The sequence below is a fragment of the Natator depressus genome, chromosome 2, assembly GCF_965152275.1.
Source record: "Natator depressus isolate rNatDep1 chromosome 2, rNatDep2.hap1, whole genome shotgun sequence".
Lineage (NCBI taxonomy): Eukaryota > Metazoa > Chordata > Testudines > Cheloniidae > Natator > Natator depressus.
This window is the reverse complement of record NC_134235.1, coordinates 222,255,129-222,275,669: the sequence shown is the minus strand read 5'-3', so window position 1 is coordinate 222,275,669 and position 20,541 is coordinate 222,255,129. Positions and strand designations below refer to the sequence as shown.

Here is a 20,541-nt window from a genome sequence, read left to right as displayed (position 1 = left end):
TGTGGGGGCGGTCGGACCGCACAGTGCTAGATATATGTCCTGCTTATGGTGCGAGAGGGGGAAGGTGTGCATGTGTGGTCCGATGCGCATTGCTGATGAAGCTCTCTGATTCCAGGCACAGGGGGCGCTACTGCACCTACAGTAGAGCACTCATAGGGACACAGATCTCAAAGAACCTCAGTTACTTCACAGGGTGAGTAACTTTCTCTTCTTGTGTTTTCCTGCCCTATACCTTTTTATTTGTATATTGAGTGTTCATTACAAGTGATAAATATTACTTTCTGTATTGCTGGTTCCATGCTTAATTTAGTACTATGAAGCTTTTCTTTCATTTCAACTTTTTTTGTAGAAGTTGAATTGCAAATATTTTATGTCCGATCCCATCGACTTACTGAGTAGCTTGATTCTGATTCTTTTATATACCTTCAGTGTCTCTGGCAACTGTTACTTAAGTAATAGAGTTGTAATCAATTTCTGGTGAGGGTGGTTTTTTGTTTTTCTTTTTCAGCATTCATCCATCAGTCACAGTTTCTTGATCATTTATCTAATTTATCTCTTCCTCCATTTGCTGCTTCCACTTCATGGAACATGGATCAATTGTTCAAACAAGCCATAATAACCCATAAGATGCTCTTATATTGTTCCAGGGACCACTATGCTCCAATTAAGTTATGTTCATGTCCGCTCACTGTAATGTAATAAAGTAAAAAATAAACAGGAAAACTCTGTCCTATGCAGCAAAATATGAACATATTAATTTGTAACTTTTGTTCTTCTTTGAGTAGTGTCCCTACGAGTGCTCCACTTTAGGTATGTTTGCGCCCCCTGTACCTTTGATTGGAGATTTATCATAGCAATATCCATAGGGCCCATACATGCATGTTACTCAGTCTCATGCTCTGTGCCATTATTATATAGCACTGTGTGGACAAACTGCCCTCAATTCCTTCTCAACCACCTCAGCCTGAGACTGAGCCTTTGCAGTTGTCTGCATGGAGGTTTACCTCAACTGTGTCCCCTTAACTCTTTTAGTAGTTGGTTTATTACAGTTGTTCTTAATAGTAATCAGTAGTTTAGTTCAGCTGTAGTAGTTGAATTTTTTTTAAATATATGGATAGTTTCTCTCTCCTGGGAGTTTTACTTTACTGGGAGGATATAATATACCCTGTTCTCCCAGTTACCATTGCTGGGAGGCAATCCTGGTGAGTGACAGACACTACCGGTGCATCAGTTGTCTCGGGAATCTCATAATTCCCAAAAGTGCAACTTCTATCTGGCATTAAAATCTAGAGCCAGAAAACCAGGGAGATCACACTTCGACTTCTTATTGCTGCTTCTCGCCTTTGACCCAGGCCAGAGGTCCCCACCCCACACTCACTTCACTGGTCTCCGAGTAAGTCTTCTGCCTCCACTGTCTCTGAGCCCCACTCCTCCAGGGCATCTAAGAGGAAGACTCAAGATTGCTCCCATAAGATTCCTAAAGACCATCTCGCAAGTTCTCCGGGAAGGGATTCAACCTTGAAGAAGTCTCCAGTAACTCCAGCCACTTTGGCACCCATTGCTCTCTGACCTAGTACCTATGAGGCTGCTGGTTTCTTTGGTACCGAGGGCACTGTTAGACCTAAAGACCTAATGACTTGTGACAGAGAGAGACAGCCTTCATCACCCTCCCTCTCTAGGAGACCAGAACTGCAGGAAGATAAACAGAAAGCTAGCACCGATGAAGACGTCTCTCCACTGGCCAACATTATTTCTTCATCCCCAGATGAAATAGTTATGCCACCTCCTCCATCCCTGATTTTAAACAGTGTCAGGCACTGGTCAAGAGAACTGTGGACTTCTCGCAGATACCTCTTAAGGAGGTTAAAGAACAACACTGTAAGTTTCTTGACATCCTCCATACATCTGCCTGCATTGCCTTGCCTGTTGATAAGGCCTTACTGGACCCTGCAAAGGTTATCTGGCACACCCTGGCCACAATTCCACCTACATGCAAAAGAGCAGATAAGAAATATTATGTTCTGTCTAAAAGGTCTCAGAATTTTTATTTCTCGTCCCTCTTCTAACTTTTTGGTGGTCAGTGGAGAAGGCAGCACCACGCTAAATCTACGCCCTATGACAAGGATCATAAGTGCCTTGACCAGCTTGTTAGAAAATTGTGTTCATGAGCTACTTTACAATTCAGAATTGCCAACTACCAGGCATTAGTGGCGCAATACAATCTTACAAATTATACCAAGTTGAACTCTTTTATTCAGCACCTACCTGCTGAAATTATTGTGGAAGGCCATCTGCTCACCAGAATGTATTTGTAGGCCTCCCTTGACACTGCTGATACTGCCACCTGTTCGATCACTACAGAAGTAGTTATGAGATGGACCTCCTGGCTCCAGCTCTCAGGATTTCCAAAGGAGGTCCAAATTATGATTGAAGACCTACCCTTTGATTGTATTTAACTCTTCACTGACAGCATGAATGAATCTCTGCGCCTGTTAAAGGACTCCAGGATACTTTTGTATTCTCTTGGGATCTATACACCTGCCAACAAGAGAGAGTTTAGTAAGTCCCAGATGGCGCAAAGATCCCATCCCGCCCAATTCTTGAGCTCCCAGAGATCGTACAAACCTCAATATAAGAGACAGGTTCCAGACAAGAAAACCACTTGCTTCTCAACCTTTGACTTCACAGCCTTCCATCTCCAAGCACAAATTTTGGGAGGTTGGTCAAGGTCCTGAGTTACCATTCCCATTCTTACCAGCTGCATCGATTCATCTGCTTTCCTCCCTTCAGTGACCGCCTTTACCACTTCCAGCAGGTATGGACAAGTAAGTTTTGGAGATCATCTCTACAGGGAATTCCATCCACGTTACTTGTCTTCCACCTGTCAGCCTTCTTCCCCATCCATCTTCAACCACTCCTCTCACGAGAACCTGCCATGACAAGAAATAGACACTCTCATATACTCTTGGGAGCTATATAACCTGTTCCCATGCAGCGCAGAGGGAAGGGGTTTTATTCCAAGTATTTCCTGGTTCAAAAAAAAAGTGGTTGGAGACCCATCCTAGATTTAAGGCTGTTAAAGACCTTTGTGAAGGCGCACAAATTAAAAATAGTGACACTTGCAGCAATAATTCTATCACTGGACCTACGGGGGTTCTCAGCCCTCAACCTTCAGGATACACATTTCCATATAGCGATCCACCCATCTCACAAATGATTTCTATGTTTTACTGTCAGTCTGGACCATTTTCAATACAGGGTGCTCCCTTTCAGCCTATCATCTGCCTTAAAGGCCTTTTTGAAGGTCATGTCAGTAGTAGTGGCACACCTCCACAGAAAAGGAATTTTAGCGTTTCCTTAACTAGAAAATTGGCTTCTGAAAGGCGCCTCCCTGGATGTAACTTCACAGGCGACTTGTGAGGCCATAGACCTCTTCCTCAAATTGGGTCTACAATTGAACTTTCAAAAATCCACCTTGGATTAATTCTAAACAATTAGAATTAATAGGAGTTTATCTCAATTCAGTAGCAGCAAGAGCCCACTTCTCAATGCACAGATTCATGGCCCTATCCAACACAGTCAGCACAATCCAGATTATCCCTCAAACCCTGGCCAAGAACTGTCTTCAGCTGTTGGGACGCATGTCAGCTGGTACTTTCATTATAGACCATGCAAGACTCAGAATGCAGTGCCTTCAAGGGTGGCTCATGACTGTTTATTTACCCAACAGACAAAGTCTAACTACATTACTTTCCACACCCACCTGTGTCAAGGAATCTTAGTTGGTGGAAAAACCCTCACATTTGTGCAGGAGTCACTATCGCCCACCCTTCCCCAATTATCACAACGGATTCATCCCTGCTGGGTTGGGAAGCACATGTGGACAGTCACATGGCCCAGGCCAGGTGGACACCTCAAGAAACCACTCTGCACATCAGCCTCCTGGAACTCAGGGCAGTCACATATGCCTGTCTCCAGTTTCTACCACTAAGGGCAAACACATAAAGGGACACATGAGGGACAATATGTCATGCATGTGTTATATCAACTGCCAGGGCAGGGCAAGATTCTGCTCCCTTGGCACAGAGGCTGTCAAGCTTTGGAATTGGTGCATATGCAATCAGGTCATCATCACAGCAGCTTACCTTCCAGGAGTTCAGAATGGGACCGCAGAGAAACTTAGCAGGCACTTTTCAAGACCATGAATGGGAAATAGATCCCATCATACTGCACCACATATTCCGGCAGTGATGCACCTCTCAAATAGATCTGTTCACCATGGCAATAAACAAGAAAAACACCTAGTTCTGCTTCAGAGGTGATCACTGATACTTGGGGGTTGATTGTCGGCTCTATTGTGTTCCCCACCCCCACCCCACACTCCTCTAATATCCAAAGTTCTACTCAAATGAAAAAGGCCAGAGTTATTCTAACAGTTCTGACTGGGCCCAGACAAACATTGTTCCCTTGCTTGATACAGATGGCCATTTACTCATTGATCACTCTCTAGGCCTCTGCTCTCATAGGAAGGTGGGAAGATCCTTCACTCCAATCTCAGATTTATTTGTCTCAAAGCATGGTTGCTCAGTGGTTAACCAGATTAGAAACAACCTGCTCAGAGGAAGTAAAAAGAGTGCTATTACACAGCAGAAAATGATCTACTCACTACTCTTACTTACAAAAATGGACAAGATTTGCCTGCTGGTGTGACCTCAAACACATTCCACCAACAACCGTATCTGTGCCAGATATACTGAACTGCACCTTAGAACTAAAAACTTGGAGTTCTTGCTTAGCTCCATTAGAATCCACCTAGCAACCATCATGGCTTTCTATTCTCCAGTAGATGGTTATTCCATAATTGTCTACCCAACAACAATGAGGTTCCTCAGGGGGCACAAAAATCTCTTTCCACTAGTCCTCCTCTAGTTTGGGACCTCAGTCTGGTTCTTAAATGCCTTCCAAGATCACCATTTGAACTGATGGCTTCCTGCTCACTCCGCCATTTTTTTCAGATAGGCATCATATTCGCCTGACAAGTTGGGGAAGTAAAGGCCTTTATGGCATACCCACCTTTCACAGTATTTTTCAAGGACAAGGTCAACAGTATGACCACATCCCAAGCTTTTACAAAAAATATCTTCTGAGTTCCATATTAACCAACCCATTCATCTTCTGGTCCTCCACCCTAAACCTCACCTAAGCAAAGAAGAGGTGCAGTTATACATTTGATGTTAGGAGAGCCCTGGCCTTCTATCTTGATAGGTCTAAACCTTTCAGAAAGACTCCCAAATTATTTGTCTTGATTGCAGACAGATCAAAAGGGTCTGGTCTCTAAACAAAGACTTTCCAACTGGCTGACTGCATTGGTTATTGCTAACAATCTTGTAATATTCAAGCACCCTCAAACACACACACTCATTCTAAGCCTCTACAGCCTTTCACAATAATGTTCCCATCATTGAAATATGTAGAGCCATGACTTAGACCTCTATAAATGTTTGCTGAGAATTATGCAATAACTCATGACCTAAGCTGCCCGTAAGCTGCGCAGCTGCCTATTTAGCACTGTGCAGGCGCTCAGGAAACCAAACTGGGGACCTCCTGCAGATGGGGGAGGGGCGTCCCTCCCCCAGCACCCAACCTGCCGCGGCCGGGGCATCCCTCCCCCGGCTCCCATCTCTGCTGCGGTCCGGACCTGCTGGGGCGGACTGGCCCAGCCCCAACCAGGCCCACGCTACCAGAATGGCCCAGACCTAGCTGCGGCCAGGGCAGCCCTCCCCTGGCCCAGACCTGCTGGGGCTGGGGGAGGAGCGCCTATCCTGCAGCCCCAGCCCCAGAGCTCTGGGGCGGGGAGAGGTGCCTCCCTACACAGCCCAGGTTCTACTGCAGGGAGAGAGAGCTGGGGGGAGTTCTCTCTCCCTGCTGTAGCCCCGGAGTACTCTCCTGTACCCTGGCCCCCTCTCGGATCCTGCACCCCCTAGCCAGAGTGCTCACCCCCTGCACCCAACCTTCTGCCCCAGCCCTGAGCCCCCTCCCACACTCCGAACCCCAACCATGGCCCAGTCCCCTCCCCAACCCCACCACATGAATTTATTATGTGTCACACATCACCTCCATAGTGGTGCACATAACTAAATTCATTCCACGCATGGGTGGGAAAAATTAGAGGGAACACTGCTCAGGACTCTGCTTCCGATGCTGTGTTTGGCTTAGCTATATTTTCTTTGATATTGGACTCGATGTTGACGCCCCCTCCTCCTCAGAGGAAACCTCTCGTTAATCATCTAGACTTGAGTACCCATAGGGACGCTACTTGAAGAAAAAGAAATGGTTACTCGCTCTGTGCGGGTTACTCACCCTGTGCAGTAACTGGTTCTTTGAGATTTGTCTTCCTTTGGATGATTCATTAACTACCTTCCTTCCCCTCTGCTTTGGAGTTCTCTGCTGTGGAGCTTTGCAGTACAGAAGGAACTGAGGTTGGTTCACCCGTGCGGTGCTATATAACAGCACAGAGCACAAAATTGAGTAATACACATGCATGGGCTTAATGGACACTGCTATGCGAAATCTCTGATCAAAGGTGTAGGGGATGCCAGTGCACCTGGAGTGGAGCACCCATAGGGGGACACATGTCAAAGAACCACAGTTACTGCATACAGTGAGTAACCATTTCTTATTCACTAAAGGTTTTTGTTTGTTTCTGCATTTTCAGGGTTATCTTGAAGAGCTAGTACGCCTCAGAGAAACCCAGCTGGCTGAATCTGTCTCACAAAACAAACTACTGCTACAGAGGATTGAAGATATGGATCTAGCCCATAAAATGGAGAAGGAACAGCTGGAGTACATAATTGTAGAGCTGCAGGACCAGCTGTAAGTTAGACTGTGATGGAGAAACTTGGCTAGAGTAGTAACATAATCTCTCTGGATTCCTGTATTTTCCTGTATGATTTATATGAATTTCTGGTCCCATGAAAACAAGTAAGACTTAATCTTGAAGAAATTGAAGTAGTTCTCCTTTTTATAAATGTAGAACAATTTTTCATCAGCTGACAAATTTTATATTCAAAGACAGCTGCCCTGCAATAGTATATAGAATACTAAAATTGTAAAAAATTTAAAAAAGCAACTACTTAAAGATCTAAGACAGCTTAATTGAAAATAGTTATTTCTATTTCATCATGCATTTTTTTAATTAAAATTGCTATACTGCATTTTATCACTAGTATGTTTAAGTTCTGTAATGCAAAAAATTTTGTGGGAGGCAAAACATTATTTTGGCTGTAGTAAGATTTTCATTTATTGGGGGAAAACGGTATTTCTCCTTCACAAATACACCTTCAGAGACTCCTGCTTTACTATTCTATTCTGTTTGTATGGTGCGCTGAAACACTAGAAGCAATTCTGCTAGAGCTGAGGGCTTCATTATTGGACACACCCTAGGCTTCTCACCCATACTTTTATGTCTGGTAAAAGGCCTGGAGTAACATAAAGGGGCTTTAATTCATCTATCTTTAGTACTTATGTGGCTCCCATTACTATAGCATCTGAGAGCCTCACAATTTTTAATGTATTTATCCTCACATCATCCCTGTGAAGTACAGAAGTACTATCATCCCCATTTTAGAGATGTGGAAATGAGACACAGAGAGAATAAATGACTTACTAAGGTCACATGGGAAGTCTCTTGTGGAGCAAAAACTAAACCTGGGTCTCCAAATTCCAGTCTAGGGCCCTAACCACTGAACCATCCTTCTCTGGGTCTGGTAACCTGCCTCCAGCGATGGGATAATTCCCCCAGGGAAAGGAAATAAGGACAACAGCCTCAAGATCTCTTCTGAAGACATTTTGTGAGCTCTGACATAGGGGTATGCTCGGATATAGCTGGGTGATGAGCAGGGCAACAGCACATAGCACTGTGGAGATTCTGGGCAGTGTCCCCAGCTCAGTCATAAGTTACACCAGTGTCCACTCTGGCCCCTGGAGTAGCCTAGAATCTGGGAGATTTCAAGCGTGGCTTAAAGGCACCTTAGGCTTCTCCTGGGCTGTGCCTCTTAGAGGTGCAGCCCTGAATCTCACTCTGTATGCATTTAAAGGTGTATAGTTAATTAAAAAAAAATGTTTTTCTTCTACCTTCTATTAGATCAGGGAACTGCTGATGTTTGTAACTTGTGTATCCCAGCTGAGTTTCACAGAATAATTTGTGTTTCATTTGTGATGATTTAAAGGTTCCTAGAGGGTTTCCCCCCCTTCATTTTCTCTGATCCAGACTAGAGAAAGTCTGGCTGCAAGCTTTGTGAGAAGTGCCTGTAGTAAAATTCTAGTACTGACCCACAGTTTAGAAGTTGTGGCTAATAACTGGTCTTTCATCTCCTAGAGGAAAACTTTCAAAAGTGGCTCCTGATTTTGAGGGTGCTAACTTTGGTCTAGTTTGATATTTGAAGGTACTAAACATCTGTTATTCCAACTGATTTCCACTGGAGTTATGGGTGCTCAGGAGTATTAGCTAGTTTAGATTCTGGAGTACGATGATGTGGTGCTTTTTAAGACAAAAAAAATCCTGCCTTATATGGCCATTTGAGATGCCATTGTTGGGGCTCTGGGCTAAGTCTCCTTTCATAAATGTAAGGCAGCTACTTAGAGATCCATGTACAATTTTACACAAATTAATGTTGTGAATGCAGCAAATCTGTCAGATCTACTCTCCCAAAAATAAAAGGAGTACTTGTGGCACCTTAGAGACTAACAATTTTAGTTACTCAGCCCAGAGAGTTAGAGGAAGGGCAGAAGAAATGACTTGGAGGAGGAACCTGAGGGTGAAAAGTAGCAGCAACTGGCATTCTTTAAACATATTTCCTCCATATTTGCCCATCCTTGATCTTTGCTTCATACTTAAACAGAAACTGAGCTGGTAGGGCACCTAGGCAGCCTTGTTACCTTAGTTTGCCTACATTAAAGCATTAATTTGGCCAGTTGCTATTAACATTTTGAAATGGTCGAACCTGTGTTTATAGAACTCCAAGTACAGACAGGTATTTTAGTTTTATGTCCTTCCTCATCTCCCCCCATACTCACTATTAGCATATTAAAGTAGTGAAATGTGTGCTGCAGTTTCTTTTCCTAATTGCCATAAACAAGCTTGGGATGGTAATACTTCCCTAATTCATATAGGTGTTGAGGCAGAACCTATTAAAGTTTGTAAAGCACCTTCAGATCTCTGTTTTAAGGCCCTTTGCTATATTAATGAAAAGTGCTACTATATTATTAAAATAGTCTGTTTTCCTTTTAATGAAACTGTTCTGCTCTAATGGTTTTGCTGAAGTAGTGAATTTCACTGCTTTAGCTTATTACCATTTTATTACAGCTGAAAATAAGGCTAAATACGTTTTAGGTTGCCTTTGATCTTGGTCTTTTAGACAGTTGTGTGCTCCAATTTGAAACATTTGACTTTCCATTTCCTTGCCTTTATTCAAGAATATTTTTAAAAGGTATTTTGGAAGTGTGTGCTAAATCTGAAATTGTCCATGGAGGATACAAAAGGATCAGCTGTAAAAGATAAAGATGTAGTGCTATGAGAGGTGAAGGTTGCTTATTTTAAGAACAGTGCACTACACAGTGGACTTATGAAGGGCCTCTTCTTGAGTCAGCTTAATGTGCCAGCTCCTATTTATTATGTATTCTGTTCCTATTTCCAGATAGCAACTGCTATATTTTTTCTGGGTGTGACATTCCCCAGGGTGCAACCTGAACTGTTGTCCCTTAGCTCTCCAGCCTGGCTGCCTTTTACTCTCCTTTGCTAGTGAACAGCATGTAAAGTCACTCCCAGATGAATATATGAATGCTATACCCAGCCAGCCATGAATAGATAGTGTGACACCTGCATATCCCTCAGTCCCAACCTTATACCCCACCCCACCCCTGAAATGTGTCTTGTACTGTTCAGTAACCCACTGGATGGTACAAGCTCATAATTAGTCAATCATTCCGACAAAGGGCAATGAGTATGCACCAGCCCTGTTGACCTGAGTAGAAATTTCCCAACACTTCAATCAAACACACTTTTTTAGATAAAACAACAAAACAAGTTTATTAAATATATAGGGGGAGATTTTCAGTGATTATAAGTGATAAGGCATATCAGTGAGGATTGGTTACAAAAGAAATGTTAAAAATGCAAGCTAATTCCTAAATTTTGCCAAGTTAAGTGATCTTGAAAACACCAATGTCAAAGGTTTTTTTTTTTTTTTTTTCCTCACCCAAAAGCTTACAGCAGTCTGTACTAGTCGGAAGGCTTTCCAGCTAAGACCCCTTCCCCTAATTTCAAAAGCTTCCTTTTTTCTTTCAAGCGTTGTAGCTGCTGTGAGTAGAGATGGGGGAGAAGTAATTTGTGGGTTGTGAGTTCTCTATTCCAATACTTTTCCCCCTTCTTTGAAGATTACCCCTAGCTGGGGTGTACACAAAAGTGTCTCCTGTGTGACCGCTGGTGCCTGGGGCAGCCCTCCCTGGAAATGCCAACGTCAGGGCAGGCTGCAAAAGGGAGAGCAGATACTACCAAGACTGGTGGGTAACACTGAAGTTAAACTCTCCAACCAGTCACCAACTGTGCTTCTGATCCCCATACTGGTTATCAAGAAGCAAAAAAAGAAATCACACAGCCCCTGTTGTTGCATTCGAGTCCTCTGGCTCCCAGTCAGCACCTAGGTCCAGTACAGTGAGAAGTTATTTAAAACTCTGCTTACATATACAAAATATTTTTCTGATCCCAAAGTGTCAACCACGTTACCTGATCAGTATAGGTTTGGATCTTACCCAAAATACCACACTGCAAGCCAATCCTTTAGTGTCTAAAACGAAAGGTTTATTATAAAGAAAAAAGCAAGAACAAGAAGAGAGAGGTTAAATGGTAAAACAGTTACATACATACAAAGACTTCAAAGTCCATCAGGTTCTTAGCAGTACTGGTGAGTTAGTTGGCTTGAAAGTCCCTCTGGAATACATCCACAGCATGGATGGGTGATTCAGTCCTTTGTTCAGAGCTTCGGTTTGTAGCAAAATTCCTCCAGAGGTAAGAAGCAGTATTGAAGACAAGATGGAGCGGTCTTTTACAGTTTTTTGTCATGCAGCTTGTACTTCCTTTGTTTCAAACACAAGCTGCCCAGCACATGGCTTGGAAGCCTTTTCTGTCCATAGGCATGCCCCTGCATGCCTTGATGAGTCATAAGGTGTATTCCTTGTCTTCTCTCAATGGGTCAGTTGTATAGCTGATGGTCCTTAATGGGCCATCAAACAAGCTAGGCAGTACTGATGCCAAACTGTCTGGGAGTGTCACCCAGAAGCATAGCACAAGTTTTGTAATACAGACATACATACATATCTATAACCCATAATACAAAGGTGATACAAACACAGAAATGTGATTATCATAGTTGGCAAATTATAACATTTTTTCAGATATTTTACATGGCATATCTGGCACAACTCCCCTCATTGCAATTTTACCATATAATGGTCATAATATCCTCAAGTGTTTCCCAGATTCCATACAGTGTCACACTTCGTATATGTGAGATTCAAAACATCTTTTAGGTGAATTATAAATTTCTTGCATTCACCTTCTGTGTACATGAAGTTTGAGCTGTCTTGGAGATGACATGTGAAGGAACAGTAATCCACACCATGTAGAGTCAAGCACAGGAGTTTATTAGGCACGGCGCTGGCGGAGTGTCACTTTGCTTATTAGGCTCAGAGACACTGCAGAACAATTGATTACAATAGATTATATAGGGTGCTTATTGGGCAGAGAGAAGCTATGGGGACAGGTTTTCCCAAGACCCTGGATAGGTTCTAGCAGCAAGACAAGATAAGCACAATAAGCCAACGGTCTAAAAGATTACATAATGGCTCTGCCCATGGCTCATATTATCATATTGCTAACACACAGAGAGAATAAACATGAGGAAATAGTTTTACTTTGTGTAATGACCCATCCACTCCCAGTCTTTATTCAAGCCTAAGTTAATTGTATCCAGTTTGCAAATTAATTCCAATTCAGCAGTCTCTCGTTGGAGTCCGTTTTTGAAGTTTTTTTGTTGAAGAATTGCCACTTTTAGGTCTGTAATCGAGTGACCAAAGAGATTGAAGTGTTCTCCGACTGGTTTTTGAATGGTAAATAGGCCCAATGGCCTGTGATGGGATGTTAGATGGGGGTGGGATCTTAGTTACTACAGAAAATTCTTTCCTGGGTATCTGGCTGGTGAATCTTGCCCATATGCTCAGGGTTTAGCTGATCGCCATATTTAGAGTCGGGAAGGAATTTTCTTCCAGGACAGATTGGAAGAGCCCCTGGAGGTTTTTCGCCTTCCTCTGTAGCATGGGGCATGGGTCACTTGCTGGAGGATTCTCTGCTCCTTGAAGTCTTTAAACCACGATTTGAGGACTTCAGTAGCTCAGACATAGGTGAGAGGTTTTTCGCAGGAATGGGTGGATGAGATTCTGTGGCCTGCGTTGTGCAGGAGGTCGGACTAGATGATCATAATGGTCCCTTCTGACCTTAGTATCTATGATTCTTTAATACCACTGCAGTTGATTTCTATTAAAATCATCCTGCCCTCAGCTCTTCTTTAGCCTGGAGGCTTGTAAACTTGAGCAGCTCAGTTGATCTGAACTGCCACAGTATCACAGAGATGGGTAGTCTAAGGTAGCTGGGACCCAAATCATGTAGAAATATTGTACATCAAAACAAGTAGCATGAATTATTTCCAGAAACAAATGCAAGCCCGTGTAGATCACAAAGAACAGACTTACTATATTCCCTGTGAGAAGCACAGCTAATGAAAGCCCACAGATGTATTTTATATTCACTGACATTTCCAAGTGGTCTTCGCTTGTTGATCAATGTAAATTGCAGTAATCCACTACAGAGGTGGGAAAAGCATGGATCTATGGGTAGGTTTGCATCTGAAAGAAAAGATTACAGCTTTCTCACCAGCACTGATGACTGCTGCTGACTGGATAGTTGGTAACGGCTATTTCCTACAGTTGCTTTTTTGACACATCATCATAAACCCCCATTTTATCCAGGTTGTGCTTCAGCAAGCTAGGTCTTATCCCAGCAACAATTTGTTGACACTGGAAAAGGCAAACAATTGCCTTATCCAGATCCTGTGAAAAGGAGATGAGAAATTCATCTACATATGGACATCATCTACATGCTTCAGTCTATAATGCCTGCCTGTCTCCTCAGGAAGCTTATGTACACATTAGATAGAAGGGATAATGAACTGGAATCCTTTGTATGTCTGCATGAGCGCACTCAGCATTTACCCAGTGTTGATCTCTTGTTTTTCTCCAAAAGAAAATACAAACAAAGTATCTGAGCTGCTCCATATATCCCAGCTATAGTCTGCAGAAGCACTGGCAATACCTTGTGGTCAAATGTTCCAAAAGATGCTGATGGATCTAAATAAATGTGTACGAATGCTTAAGCTTTATCATTCAGTGTATTGCCAGAGTTGTCTGTCTTGCTTTTTCAGTCTTACTAAAAAGGAAGGTTAGAGACCAGTTGATAAAGGTGATATTTGCAGAGTCAAGAGTTTCTTGAAGAAAGATAAATAATGCCTATTGTAAAAAAGCCGAAACCTTGTCTTCCTAGAAGGGGGAACTAAAAATCTCTTCCAATGACTGACTCTCCACCTCCCCATTTGATTTTACCACCTATCAAGAACATCTTGAGGGTCCAGGCCAGAAAGAATAGCACATGTTTTAAAGTGTTAATTCCTGTTTGTAGAAGAATCTGTGAACAGTGAGTAGTTGGGAATACAGATTCCTAGCACTATAATAATTAAAATAACATTGTAAAAATCCTATTCCTCACTTCCCTCTGTGTGCATGATTTCTAATTATCTGTCTGCAGTATACAGATTTTTGTTTTACTTCTTTTTATGGATGGATCCTGATCCTCTGCTGTGGTCTTCCATGAGATTGAAGTTAACGGTGCAGCATGGGTGGCATTCCTAATTGTGTCCTCCAGGTCCACTGCTCTGTATATACAAGTGAAGGGTATAATTTGACCCTTTTAATTTTTTTTTGGTAGAACACATTTTAATCAAAATAAGAAAAGCATAAAAATACAAGAAGTCCTAGATGAAAAATAACTGAATCCCCCTGCACTATAACCTATGAGTTGCTAACAGCTCAATTATTAATTAAGAGGGCAGGATGCCATTATGGACACTAAAAGTTCATCCTCTCCTTCCTTAAAATGTTTTTCATTCTGTTGAAGGAAAAGGCAGTTAAACTATCATATTCCTGTTCAGTGTTTTAGGAATGAGCAGGGAAATTAAAAAAGGAACCATAAACACTACTCTATATTACGAACATCTCCATATGAGGACAGCAAAACCAAAATATTATAACCCTAGGGTGGTATTCTTGATCATGCTGGAAAGTACAAAGGATTTTGAATGTCCATTATCAGGAGCTTTTTATGTTGCAACTTATTCTAGCAAGAACTTGTTTTGCATCAGTTTTTGAAGACTTTGTTTTTTCTGTACCTTTGGGGGAGACATCTGTCTTCATCTTGTCCAAAAGATTGGTAACAGAACCATTGTCAAGAAATATATGGTTATTCTGGTACTGAGTCAACGCCCTGTTTAATTCTTGTACCATATTCTTTCACCCCCACGTCACTGTTTAAGTCTGGGTTACCATGGCCTTCGTAATCATATCTTTCTAGGAATGCTAAATTCTCTGGAGCAATAGGTAAAGAATCTTTTTAATATGGATATAGCACTTCTTACTGTCCATTTTTTAAGGGATTCTTCTTGCAAGATTCTCAAAGGAAATTCATTCCTTAAACAGTTTCAGTATAATAAACTCAGTTTGCCTAGCTAACTACTTAATTACTTTATTTCCTCACTCCACACAAATTGGCGGATACAGTTCAGTATTTGATCTTGCTGCTAAATTCATTTCCTACTATGGCAAAATTCAGAATACTAATCCTCCTTTCTCTAAATCCCTTTTGGGAGACAGATTGTGTAAACTCAATTTCCATTAGGAACATTTTCCTTTTTTCAGAGACATTCTTTTCAGGTTGGCAATGTCTATTTTAAATCCTTTGTACTGACTTCTGGTCTTCTCTCAGTTCCTTACGTTTTTATTTAGTATGCTGAGTTACTTGCCTTGATTTTTCTGAATGTCGCTTTTTCAATGTGTAAATGTAGATTCAATTTCTCCTTTTAAGGTGTTTTTTCTTTATCATGTTGGCTGCCTGATGAATGAGAGAATTTTGAAAGTGCTTCCTATAGATCAGTTTATATATAGATTGCCATAAAAAGGTGACAGTATGTACAAATTCCCTCTTCCTTCACAAGTTGTCTTTCAGCTTCCACTTCAGTCAGTCATTTTCATGGTATTTTTTTCTCCTCTTTCTTCCAGAGGTGAGAATATTTTACATAAACAGAATAGCAAGAAGGCTATTATATCTCACTCAGAAGTTAACATTTGATAAACTGTCCTAGTTATACAATATGTATCCTGCTTCTAGAATTTTTAGATAAGTGTACTAGACTTAACCATAATCTATAAGCAAGGCCTTTCAAAATGGATAATCAAAAACATCTGCCTTTTGAATGCCTCAGAGCACATTTGGCTGGGGGTAAAAAAGTCACTTCAATCACTCATGAAAGGTACATTCCCACAAAGGACAAGTGTTGTGCGGATTCCTAGGTTTTCCTCCTTTGTCAGTATTTACTGACAATCTGGACTCTGACAAAACAGTTACTCATTTTGGCAAGGCAGTTTTTTAGAATCTCTTTGCCTACAAAATATTGATATTTTGATCCTTAAACTCTCCTGCTTGGGAATGGTCTTTTAATTTCTATGAAGGGAGGACCTGAAAATTCTATTACATAGAAAAGAGGGGATGGGACTGCATGCCTCAGAAGATTAGTAATAGAGTAAGTGTAGACCACTTGTTCAAATTTAGCCTGAGTTGTTAATGCTGCAAAGTCACTAGTATTTTAATCCTGTAATGTGATCTTCATTTATATTGTAACCATTTTACTCCTTAATGTACGCTTATGGGGAAAAAAGGTTTAACATGGATAAGTTTTATACTATTAATCTGTAATTGTAGGATTTGTACAGTAAGATGTTAGTTAACAATGTTTTTCTTTATACTCCACTAATTTTACTTTCAGTAGATACAGTATGTTGCCTCTTGTATTGAAAATTATCAGTAAACATACATCAACTATTAATAGTTCTATTTATACTTTTTTTGTAAATGAACTACACTTTTTCTGTTATTTTTGCATATACACTATTTACACTGAATATGCTACTTAGATGGGGGGAAAAATCATGGGAGTATTGTTTTTGAGAAATAGTGATACAATATAGTTATTAACTAAGCCCATGCCAGGTGCCATAGTTAGAATCATACACTTTAAGGTCAAAAGGGACCATCGTGATCCTCTAGTCTAGTCTGACCTCTTGCACACTGCAGGCCACAGAACCTCAACCATCCACTTCTGAAGTAGAACCCTAACTTCTGGCTGAGTTACTGAAGTCCTCAAATCATGATTTAAAGTCCTCTCCCTCTAATGTGTTTATAGAGAGCAATCCTATCTCCCCTCAGCCTTCTTTTGCTTAGGCTAAACAAGCCAAGCTCTTTGAGTCTCCTATTATAAGGTAGGTTTTCCGTTCCTTGGTTCATCCTAGTAGCCCTTCTCTGCATATGTTCAAGTTTGAATTCATCTTTCTTAAACATGGGAGACCAGAACTGCACACACTATTCCAGATGAGGTCTCAGCCGTGCCTTGTATAATGGTACTAACATTTCCCTGTCTCTATTGGAAATACCTCACCTGACGCATCCTAGGACTGCACTAGCCTTTTTCATGGCTGTATCATATTGATGGCTCATAAACCTCCTGTGATCAACTAAAACACCCCGATCTTTCTCCTCCTTTGTTGCTTCTAACTGACAAATCTGCAGTTTATAGCAAAAATTCTTGTTGTTAGTCCATAAATGCATGACTTTCCACTATTATATTTAATCCCATTTCTGTTATTCCAGTTTACAAGGTCATCCAGATGTTCTTGTATGATCATAGAATATCAGGGTTGGAAGGGGGTCATCTAGTCCAACCCCCTGCTCAAAGCAGGACCAATCTCCAACTAAATCATCTCAGCCAGGGCTTTGTCAAGCCTGACCTTAAAAATATCTAAGGAAGGAGATTCCACCACCTCCCTAGGTAACGCATTCTAGTGCTTCACCACCCTCCTAGTGAAAAAGTTTTTCCTAATATCCAACCTAAACCTCCCCCACTGCAACTTGAGACCATTACTCCTTGTTCTGTCATCAGCTACTGATGAGAACAGTCTAGATCCATCCTCTTTGGAACCCCCTTTCAGGTAGCTGAAAGCAGCTATCAAATCCCCGCTCATTCTTCTCTTCTGTAGACTAAACAATCCCAGTTCCCTCAGCCTCTCCTCATAAGTCATGTGTTCCAGTCCCCTAATCATTTTTGTTGCCCTCCGCTGGACTCTTTCCAGTTTTTCCACATCCTTCTTGTATTGTGGGGCCCAAAACTGGACACAGTACTCCAGATGAGGCCTCACCAATGTCGAATAGAGGGGAACGATCACGTCCCTCAATCTGCTGGCAATGCCCCTACTTATACATCCCAAAATGCCATTGGCCTTCTTGGCAACAAGGGTACACAGTTAACTCATATCTGGCTTCTCATCCACTGTATCCCCTAGGACCTTTTCTGCAGAACTGCTGCCGAGCCATTCGGTCCCTAGTCTGTAGCGGTGCATGGGATTCTTCCGTCCTAAGTGCAGGACTCTGCACTTGTCCTTGTTGAACCTCATCAGATTTCTTTTGGCCCAATCCTCCAATTTGTCTAGGTCCCTCTGTATCCTGTCTCTACCCTCCAGCGTAGCTACCTCTCCTCCCACTTTAGTGTCCTCTGAGAACTTGCTGAGGGTGCAATCCACACCATCCTCCAGATCATTTATGAAGATATTGAACAAAACCGGCCCCAGGACCAACCCTTGGGGCACTCCACTTGATACCGGCTGCCAACTAGACATGGAGCCATTGATCACTACTCGTTGAGCCCGACAATCTAGCCAACTTTCTATCCACCTTATAGTCCATTCATCCAGCCCATACTGCTTTACCTTGCTGGCAAGAATACTGTGGGACACCGTGTCAAAAGCTTTGCTAAAGTCAAGGAACAACATGTCCACTGCTTTCCCCTCATCTACAGAGCCAGTTATCTCGTCATAGAAGGCAATTAGATTAATCAGGCATGACTTGCCCTTGGTGAATCCATGCTGACAGTTCCTGATCACTTTCCTCTCCTCTAAGTGCTTCAGAATTGATTCCTTGAGGACCTGGTCCATGATTTTTCCAGGGACTGAGGTGAGGCTGACTGGCCTGTAGTTCCCAGGATCCTCCTTCTTCCCTTTTTTTAAAGATGGGCACTACATTAGCCTTTTTCCAGTCATCCGGGACTTCCCCCGATCGCCATGAGTTTTCAAAGATAATGGCCAATGGCTCTGCAATCACATCTGCCAGCTCCTTTAGCAGTTCCGGATGCAGCGCATCCGGCCCCATGGACTTGTGCTCATCCAGCTTTTCTAAATAGTCCCGAACCACTTCTTTCTCCACAGAGGGCTGGTCACCTATTCTCCATGCTGTGCTGCCCAGCACAGTCCTCCTCCATATTGGCTATACCTTCCAACTTTGTGTCATCTGCAAATCTTATTAGTACGCACACATTTTTGTGCCAAGGTCAGTAATAAAAATGTCAAATAAGATAGGTCCCAAGACCGATCCCTGAGGAACTCCACTAGTAACCTCGCTCCAGCCTGACAGTTCACCTTTCAGTATGACCTGTTGTAGTCTTCCCTTTAAACTGTTCTTTATCCACCTTTGAATTCTCATGTTAATCCCCCTCTTCTTCAATTTAACTAATAATTTTCTATGTGGAACTGTATCAACTGCCTTACTGAAATCTAGGGGGATTAGACCTACTGTTTTCGTTTGTCTACAAAAAAAATTCTACAAATACATGAGAAGCAAGAGGAAGACCAACGACAGGGTAAACCTGTTACTCAATGGCAGGGGGGGAACAATAACAGAAAATAGGGAAAGAACAAGTGAAGACATCTAACTTGTGTTAGTAAGTTTTAAAGTCACCAGGACCTGATGTAATACATCCTAGTATCCTCAAAGAGCTGATTGAGGAGATATCTGAGCCATTAGAGATAATCTTCAAAAAAGTCATGGAAGACGGGAGAGATTCCGGAGGACTGGAAAAGGGAAAACATAGTGCCAATCTATAAAAAGGGAATAAGGAACATTCGGGGAATTACAGAGCAGTCACATTAACTTCGGTACTCGGAAAGATTATGGAGCAAATAATTAAGCAATTTGCAAAGACGTAGAAGATAATATGGTGATAAGTAAGGCTGCGATTTTTGTCACGGGGGTCGTGAAAGTCACGGAATCCGTGACTTCCAAAGACCTCCATGACTTCAGCCCTGGCAGCTGGGAGCTGCAGGGTCCCGCCACCTCCTGCAGTGGCAGGGAGCTGAGAGGTACCCCTGCTGCCTGAGGCAGTGGGCCCCCAAGATCCCAGCCACCATGGGCAGTGGGGGTACCCCGCAGCTTCCAGCTGCGGCAGGCGGGGGGTGCAAGGTGCATTTGATTGATTTAAATCTTGATTTAAATCACTAGTCATGAAGACTTAATTTAATCATGGATTTCTACATAAAAATGCATTCTTGTTGGTTGTTATAACCTTAATACATATTCTTCACAACTTAGAGATAGATGTAGGTTTCATTTTTAGAAAGTACACACTATGCATTTTTAAAGTGATTTATTTTGAAAACTTTTCAGGTTAGTTTTACAGCTATATCAGAAAATGAATGATTGTTTGGTTATTTCATTTAACAAAGATAATTGAAGCAGATATTTATGAAGTCATTGGGAGGTGAACTATCTCCAATTCAACAGGTTAATCATTAATATTTGGAGGATTTTCTTGCCATGCTTTATTAGGAGGAGAACATCACCAGGCAGACATTTAAATTGTTTTATTTAATTAAAACAATAACATTAAGTATTCTGGATTTTTTTCTTCAACAGCAAACAGAATATTTTAACAAAACAAGCATATGAATTTTTGAATTTAGTTAAACATTAAAGTTTTTTAAAATCAGGTTTGTTTTTGTTAAAATTGTTTTTAACTAAAATAGTTAAATGAAATATATTTAAAAAAAAACAAATTAAATCGACTGTGTCAGCCAAGTCAACATGAGAAACTTAAAATATTGGCTTCTGCAGCTAACTCAGTCGTCTTCACCTTCATTTTCCTGTTTGTTCATAATCTGGAAAAGAAAAACAAGCTTTCCTGCTTTTTCAGGTCTCAAACAATTTCGACTGCTGTTAAGTGAGATTATCTCTTCAACAGTCTCTGAATCCCAGTGCTTAAGTGACTTCCACCAGTTCACTGG

At 41.7% G+C, this 20,541-nt stretch overlaps 1 protein-coding gene across 4 annotated transcripts in view; it reads left to right on the top strand.

Annotated features, from left to right (window-relative positions):
* Positions 1–20,541, top strand: part of RUNDC3B (RUN domain containing 3B) — a 139,826-nt gene that overhangs the window by 84,726 nt on the left and 34,559 nt on the right. For all 4 annotated transcript variants that reach the window (XM_074945981.1, XM_074945979.1, XM_074945978.1 and 1 more), the window contains one exon: positions 6,716–6,873. In XM_074945981.1, coding sequence (XP_074802082.1) covers positions 6,716–6,873 — 158 coding nt within the window. The remainder of the gene's footprint in view (positions 1–6,715; positions 6,874–20,541) is intronic.